We start from the raw sequence: 9,272 nt of genomic DNA on the forward strand, positions 1-9,272 counted from the left end.
AAAAAGAAAACGACATTTACTTATGAGATTTTTTATGAATTTAATTTTAGGTTACAAATGTTACATTTCACATAACTTTCATGTGCCAGGTGCCTATTAAAGTTTACATGAATCAGTCTAGTGCGAGTAGTTCATAAAAATCGTTAGGGATATTTATAGTCAATGTCATCATATGTCGGAATGACTAATGTTTCTTATCATATCTTCCTTTGTTTTGTTGCTAATTTCATTCTCATTACCTACTACATAACGGTACTTTTCGAAATTAGGAATAGATTGATCATCACATGATATACAAAAACAACATTATAATCACTTCATATCTAAAAAATATTTTGCAATATATTTAATATAATACGTTATACGGCCTATCCTAATGTATGGCTGTGAGGCCTGGTCCCTAACACTAAAAGAAGAAAGTCAGCTCCTGGTAGCAGAGAGAACAGTTTTTCGCAAGATCCTGGGACCTATTCAGAGAGATGACGGCACCTGGAGGATCCGGAAAAATGCCGAAATCGAGGAGTTAGTGGCCGAACCCAATATCGTCGGCGAAACGAAAGCGCACAGACTTCGCTGGTTCGGTCACCTACTCAGAATGGGAGAGGATCGGGCTGTCAAGAGGGCGTTCTTGGGACGACCGACTGGTAGCCGTCCGGTGGGTCGGCCCAGGTATCGCTGGGAAGACAGTGTGGCGGCGGATCTACTTCAGCTTCGCGTCAGTAACTGGCAGGAAGTTGCGCAGGATCGGGACAGGTGGCACGCTCTCGTTTCGGAGGCCAAGATTCTAAATAGTTAGTTTAACATAATAATTCATAAAACACATTAAAAATATTATACAAATACATATCTACAACTAGCCCAAAAAATACAATAATTAAAACAATAATCTATCCTCCATCACTTAACATAAAACTAATACACAACAAAATCATACATCAAATCAAAATCATACGACAAAAATACAAGCCATCATAAAAAAAAACACATAAAACCAAACTAATCAAATAACCCACCCCGAGTCACAGTCAGTTTTTTTGGGCTAGTTGCAAAATATTTTTTAGATATCCAATATGTATACCCAATTATTAATCCTGATTACTCTCTAATTCCATAGCATTCGACAACACTTCTCTACTAGATGAAACTACGCGACTGCGTGTCAGCTTATTTCTAAATTTAAAATAAACAAAAAAACATAACACTGCGAGCATTGCGCAAAGAAGTGTCCCAAAGGTGGCCGCCAAATACCTGTTCGTGACGTTGACAAGTTTTTCTAAATTGTCACTTCCCGAAAGCAACATTTTATTGTCATTATCTTGAGTGTTATTGTTTATCTCAGTCTCACTTTTACATGTTATTCCATTTACATTTTCTGTGTCAAAATTTGGGGATTCCGCTCTCAAGGAGAGCCCTTCATGAATAAACCTCACCAACATATCACATATTAGCGGGTTACCTCCTATAGATAAAGTTGTTATGGTACTTCTAGATAATGTGAATTCAGTGAGATTAATTTTGTCTATGAAATTGTTGTCAAGGTAAACGACTTGCAAATTTGATAAACCGTAAAATAATTTACCATCAAATCTGTGAAATCTGTTATTTGATAAGTTAATTCTACTTACACTTTCCATACCTTCAAATACGCCAAATTGAAGAGATGACAAATAATTATTGTTCAAATTTAAACTATAAAGAAATTCACAGTCAATAAAGGATCCTGGCTGAATGTATGATATTTTATTATAACTGATATCAATTAACGTTACACTACGCTGCTTTTGGAAAGACATTTTGTTTATGGATGTGATAACATTGGAAGTTAGCTGTATCCGTTGCAGTTTTAAATTTGTACTATTTATGGAAAATGATTCAATCCGGTTGAACGATAAATCTAAAAACTCTATTGCCCCTGTGCCATTGAAAACGTTAAAATCTAATAGTTTTATATCACTGTGTGACAAATTGAGTTTATTTAATGATCTCATTCCGAAGAATGAGTTATTCTGAAGGGTTTTGATTTTAGATCCCGAGAGATCTAAATCGTAACATGAGGACAATCCATTAAACGTTCGTTGAGGGATATCAGTGATAGGATTATTTTTTAAATTTAATGCTTGCAGAATTTTTAAATTGGTAAACGATAGAGTTTGTATATCTTCGATGGCGTTATTAGACAGGTCAATCATTTGCAGCGAAGTGAGAGGTTGGAAAGAATCCCTTCGGATTTGCTTTATGGCGTTATTATTGATATAAAAATGACTTAAGTTTTTCAGACCTGTTGTATCAAAATCTATGCTTGGTAGCTTGTTAAACGATAAGTCTAGTTCTTCTAAATAGTCGAGGTTTCTAAATGTAGTTTTACTTATTTTGGAGATAAAATTTTTACTGAAATTCAGCGATCGGAAAGAAGGATGAGGTCCGAATAGATCCGGCCCCAGCTCTCCTATGTCCGCGTCACTGAGGTCCAACTTTTCAAAGTATAGACCATTAAATGCGTCAGTGTCGAGATAGCCTGCTAAAGTGTTGTTGTGGAGTTTTAGATCTGTGATATGCGCGCCTGCAAAGGCTCCCGACTCTATTTTCGAAATTTTATTAAATGACACATCGAGTGAATACAGAAGACTGTTATTCTGGAACGTTGATTTTAAAATAGCCTCAATATTGTTGTTACTCAGGTCCAGTTGCGTTAAAGAACTTAAAGAGTTGAAAGAAGAGCTCTCAATACTTTTTAAACTATTGGAGCTGATATTAAGATATTTTAAAGCGAACAGGCTATGAAAGTTATCCTTATTTAGATGTGTTAGATCGTTGTGATCTAAATACAATTCCTGTAAACTTACTAGACCAGTTAAAGAAGAGTCAAGCTTGAAAATCTTGTTGTTCGAAATGTCTAACGTTAGCAATCCTGTCAGATTACTGAACGTGTCTTGATTGAACGATTCTATGTAATTGTAAGATAAATTCAAATGTCTTAATGTTACATATGGTGCGATGTTGTTCTGTAGCACACCTTGGATATTATTGTGGCTAAAATCGATCGTGGTAACTGGTAACTGCCAGTAGCTAGGCCAACCAATCTGGGCGTCTAAACGTTCTATATTATTATAGGACATATTAAGCACGTTTATCATACTCGGTCTTGCGAATGCCGCTAGATTTAGAGAGTCAATATTATTGCTGGAGAGATCAACTATCGTCGCTTGTCGCAGATTTAAAACAGTTTCCGGAAACTTCTTGATTCTTCCGTTCGTTATCGAGATGGCGTTAATATGGTCCTTTAGCTCGTTTATAACTGAAGAGTCATTGGTGGTGTAGTCGAAATCTTTTGCCTCTACGGAGACACTGAAGTTCTGATGTAATATATGTTCTTCTGAGTAATCGTTGTATAAGTACAAGCAGGGCATTTGGACTATGAGGCTGATGGCATCACTGAGGTCGCGAGTGCAGACGAGGCGGCCGCCGCAGGGAGCGTCGTTGCCGATCTCATGGATGTTACAGTCGCTGTTCACTGGTGGGCCTGTAGCGACCAGTAGCGTCAGTATTAAGATCGCTTTGGCTGTGTTATCTGAAATATGAAACATGTTTTAAACGTATAGGTATTTATTGAGATGAGATGGGAGACTTACCTAAGCGCAGAATCTAAATCACATGTACCTACCGAGCCGATTAAACCGTAAGAGGCCCTAGTGCACGACCCAAGATAAAACTGGGACAAAGGAAAGGACGAATAACGGAAAGGAATTAACTGTGATCTGATTTTGTATCTGTGTCGCTGAATTATTGTATTTTAAAATGGGTATTTGTAGTATAAAATAGACATACCTATTACATTGGGTTTAGAGTATCAATACTACATCTAGATAATCGTACCTATTCCGAAAACAAAAAGTCGTATATTAGGTCAAACAAAGACTTGTCTGCTCGCAACAATTGGGGATTCCCCTTGTTATGTATATATACTTAATAGATGTTTAAACGAGGATGCGGAGGTGAAACATGACAAAGGAAAGGTGCAATTAATGTAGGTAGGTAGGTACCTAATTTAAATTAGGAGAGAATATCGTATTATGAATAATAATTAATCACGAATTTGTGTGCCATTAGTACAACTTTGCATCTTGCAATAAAATTTAAATAAAGAAATAATTTAATGATTTACACATCAGACAAATATAAACACCCTTAAGAATAGACATAATAGTAAAATTCCAAAGTTCGATTAATAAATAAATATTTACACAGTCTAGATTAGATGATCAAAACGCGGACAAATACCTATGCGAATCACAGGAACCAATGCCTAAATATTACCTAACCGGGATTCGAACTACACTAAAACCACATGGGTAATATAATTAAATATTAAACATAACACAAGATAACAAGGTATAGAAATACTTGATAAACTTACCCATTTTATCCTCTTCATATGGCAACGACAACCGATACTGCCTAATGTTAGAACAAATAACCTAATGATAATTAATTGTTATTTAATTGGCTATCAAATGAGCTAACTGTAAACAGTGCACAGTGGCGGTGCGACTGCCCGAATGACACTGATACGGGACCGAGGCCCTTGTGTTGTAGGTATTGGCAAAGAGTTATTTATTGTAGAAGAGGCGTATAAGTAAATATCGTGCCCCAGTGTTTGACAGCTGAAACGGCGCTATGCGATGCCATATATTGGCTCTATACGGCAGCACCATGTTTTGTGGTAACTGAATTGTCATCTTTTATAATCAGAGTTACCGTATAATGTAGGTAGGCCGTGGACCTAGGTAGGTAAATACAGCGACATCAGCTTCAGAGGCACGACGTCGAAATATCGCTATCTGCATTAGCGATAGAAAACTATCGCTTAAAAATGCAAGAGAGGCAGATAAGAACTTATAACGAAATTTCGAAAGCTGTCGAATTCGTCTTAGCGCCTGGGTTAAACCGTTAACCCAGGGTCAAATTGTACTGGTAACCATGGTAACTCCAGGTTTAACCGGTTAACCCCGGGTTAGTGAATGGAGCAAGTGGCCCTTATAACTTAGACTGTAAACCTCTTTCTATAATGTAATACTCTTTGGTATTGTCCTGTGTTATCGCGACTGTTATGCGTGATGCCTAAGGTCAAGAGGGCATCAGACGCGGGCAAAGCTTTCGTTTAGGACAATAATAAATTGCATACCTATTGTCAACACAATACCTATACCTATTGTCAAGTAGTGTTGTTAACACGTTCGCTGTTCATGGCAACCAAATGTACCTATACCTACCAAAATCGAGGTTACACCCGACGTCCGACACGGTTGTCTTTAGCCGCCCACAGGCCTATAAAAAGGTCTACCTATCCATTCTAATTTGAATCTTTATTATGATAAATCTAAGTTTCATTTGTCTTGGCAAGTTTTGATACGGTTCTTGTCGACATTGTTTCATTTTGTCTTGCTTGTAACAAAGAGTGCGATGTAATAATAAAATTAAAAAAAAAAAACTGTATAATAAAATTGTCTATATCTTCAATATTAACTAATTTCTGAGTAGTACCAAAGATACATTGATTAAGATGCGTAAAATCTAAAACAATTTCGTGCTCCGAATTCGACAGGTAAACGAGATGGCGTTGTACAGCTCCACACATTTTGCGGTAACTCTGATCGTCAAAAGATTAAACAATTTTTTTAAGATGCTAGAACTAAAAGTACACTACCTAAAAGATAAGGCATTTGATAAGAAAATAAAACAAAGAAAGTTAGAGTACAACAATAGGTGTTTATTCAAAAAATCAAAATAGTTACAGTGTATACATGCAGTCTTTTTACATATTGTAATATCGTGCTAACTTAAGTACATAAATAATAGGTGCGTCCACATCTAGCGAATGCGCCGCTATCGCACCATTAGCGAATCTCTTGCGAACTGTACCTAACTGCACACCACAGACAAGACATCCTCCAGACTGAGCATAGTAGAGCTACCCCCTCGGCCACAAATATACGGTAGTTTTACTCCATTTTCGAGTCAAAGTGTCTAATGTGTGACGCCCGTGTCTTTGAACGGACCAATCACGGCACGGGACTCGCTCACCTCGTCCCCCGCACCACAGTATTTTTGGCAGCATCGGCCGCAGGTTGCCGACCGCTGCTATAGACCGACCGCTCAAATGAGTCCTCGCCTGCGCGGTACGGGGGCGACGGGGTAGGACGACGTGCGGGCGGTGGGGAAGGTGCGGGCGGCAGCCGTACGGCGTACTAGTTTAAGCGGTCGGTCTATAGGTATTATTGTATTGGTGTGTTTTGACATTTCACGGAAACAAGTATCTAGTTGAAACACCAACAAAGATAATTCAGACTAGAGGAATATTGTCAAAGTAAATTATGTAGTCAGTACATTTACTGCCATCTTTCGACACAAATGATTAACACTTTTAGAACGCCATTTGACTTTGATCCTTGTAGTGTGTCGTAGATGGCGATACTTTTTGATATTAAATTTAACAAATTTAACACATCAGTGAAAAAATAAGGATCAGTCAAATAGCGTTCATTTGGTAACGGGTGATACACAATGACGTGAAAAGACGTCAGAAAATAAAACAAAAATGTTACATTTTTTAAATTAAGTTGATATGAAATAAAATATTGTGTAGGTATTTATGATACAAACTGCTACATTTCGAAGGACTATATTGTCATAAATATTAATAGCGTTGTTCTAAAAGTGTTAATCTTTTGTGTCGAAAGATGGCAGTAAATGTACTGACTACATAATTTAATTAATTCTCTTTGGTACAATGAAATGCGTGTGAGCAATAAGCGATCTTTTGGCAAAATGGTTCGCGTATGGCGTGCCGTCGGTGCATTATCCATATCTGGACGCACCACAGCCCCTTCGCATCCACCAAAATAGACCCAAAATGAGTTTTGATGAAAAGGGTTCTAATTAAGGAATGCGATCGGTACAAAATACATAGGTATTTAAAATGAGAACAGTTGGCAATTTACCGGTTTCACAGTAATTTCTTCACAATTATTACCGGTTTACATTCCCTAGCTCTTATAAGGCTTAAAATAAATGTGATTATAAATAAATGTAGGAATAAACGAATGAAATTAAATTAGACACGTATTTCAAATATACACATATATGATCATTTGATCAATATCATATTCCATTCCTTATATTATAAGCTTACAAGCTTTTTATATTTCTATACCTTTGGAAAAACTTAGTAATATTAATTAAAATATAACGAAAGAGCCTACAAAATTAATCGTTTATAGTTTATACCTATAATTTTATTGTAATAGGGTTCCTTCTCTTCTTAAGCTTAGCCCTTTGACCGTCAAGGACCTGCTTTACACATTAATTATGCACACATAGGATTCTATGGGGCGCAATTTATTGACAGCTAAGGAGTTCCTATATCGATAAACTCAATTATCGATACTTTTCCCTAATACTAGTGACCGCCTCCAGTTTCGTTTGTAAATGTATATTATTTGTAGTATTATTTCGGGGTCGATGATAAAGTTTACACAAAGCCTATTTTATATGACCACTAGAGATTAAAAAAAAATTACAATAAGTGAAGTTTAAAAAATCCCTTCAAAATAAAGAAAACGGAAATTTAGTTATTATTTTGTTGAATGAATGAATGAATTGAGTTTATCGATATAGGAACTCCTTAGCTGACAATAATAGTTTTAAGCTGCTATGTAGAGAGCTACCTTGAGCACTTCTTAGGACCTGCCTATGTATATGTTGCTTATAAATATAATACTAATATATTTTCAATCCATTTGTAACATAGCCTAGCCGAATCATTGTCGCCTATTATTTGCAATTTAAGGATTTATTTTTACTTAGTTATCAAACCAAGCAATCCCGGTATCTATGGTTATATTTTATTTCATCATCTCTTACTATAAAATACTACATATATAAAAAGCCTAATTAAATGTATATGGGAATGTACAACAGTCAAGCAGTTAACAAGCCTCTATAAAAATCCATTGAGTTATTATTACTATAGAGAAGCCATACCAAACAATTAAATTGTCGCCATCGCAACCTGTACCACGCGACCAAAACGTCTAAAAATTCATGGCGCTTACGCGTTTAGGTCGCGAGATTCACGTTCCGCTTCTATGGTTTACTGTGAACATCAACTCATGGCGCAAAATACTGGTTCTCTGTGCCGATTTTATACGTTAGTAATAATAGTTCAATGGTAAGATCAGTACAATTCATCCCATAAGTAATACTTCAATTATTCTGCTGCTTCAATACTTTATGGTCTACCCTTGGGAACCTATAATGCCCATATATTTAAGGGTGGTATTCCATCTGTCCAATACCTTGGTCCAATGTCATTGCGTCTCTCTCTTCCATTAAGCAGAACGCGAGACAAAATACACATTTGACAGGTGGAATATCACCCTAACCCTAATCTAAGTGCTATAAACATTGAGATTATTTCGTGCTAAATAAAATATTAAGCCTTAACTAAACAAGGACTAAATAATTTTAGGGTACCACAATATATCTTCTGAATTTAGAACCTAAGACGTTGTTGGTACCTAAATTTCGCCTTAAGATGTGTTAAATCGTCGGAGCCATACCAAAATACACCGGCATACAAATTTACCGGTTAATACCACCCCTTGAAGTGGCAGAAACCGCCTCCCGGACAATTTACGTCATTTCAATTTGAAATTTGAATACTTAAAATAAAATCGAAATTCCAATAACTCAAAAATGACGTATGCCACTTGAAAGGCTACAGAACTGAACTGAAACTGTTAGAGCTGAAAGGCAGAGGTAGGGTCACTATGACAAAATTTTGATTTCATAACACGCTTTCTTTTTGTGTATGCGCGACACACACCCATCCACATACTAGGTGCTCTGTGAGATGTACACCTTGCGATTCTCGCGAACCCCCGTGGTTCCGCCATTTAGAAAAAATCCAAAAAATGTATTGACAAAAAACACCGTATAATTATTGATCCTGCTCACCAAATTTCACGAGAATCGCTTGAAAAATGCTTGACCTGTAGACGAGAACGAATGAACGGATACCTTCACTTTCGCTCGGTCAATCAAGAGTGAGCGGTGAATGGCTCAAGCGTGATAAGTGAGTATGTGTGGGTGCGAAATCGACTTGTCATGAAGTTACAATTTTGTCTTAGCCACCCTACCTGTTAACCTATCTGTTGAGTTGACTATGTGGTATTAACCGGTATATTTTAACCGGTTCTACACCTTGTTTATAT

General features: G+C 36.7%; 1 protein-coding gene across 1 annotated transcript; it reads right to left on the reverse strand.

Moving 5' to 3' along the window:
• Positions 1-379: 379 nt before the first annotated feature.
• LOC134797974 (insulin-like growth factor-binding protein complex acid labile subunit) lies at positions 380-4,547 on the reverse strand. The gene is made up of 2 exons (XM_063770310.1): positions 4,415-4,547; positions 380-3,568 (listed from the first exon to the last, which is right to left on the reverse strand). The coding sequence occupies exons 1-2, from the start codon at positions 4,416-4,418 to the stop codon at positions 1,086-1,088; spliced, it is 2,487 nt and encodes an 828-aa protein (XP_063626380.1). The 5' UTR covers positions 4,419-4,547; the 3' UTR covers positions 380-1,085.
• Between the last annotated feature and the right edge of the window lie 4,725 nt (positions 4,548-9,272).

The sequence above is a fragment of the Cydia splendana genome, chromosome 16, assembly GCF_910591565.1.
Source record: "Cydia splendana chromosome 16, ilCydSple1.2, whole genome shotgun sequence".
Lineage (NCBI taxonomy): Eukaryota > Metazoa > Arthropoda > Insecta > Lepidoptera > Tortricidae > Cydia > Cydia splendana.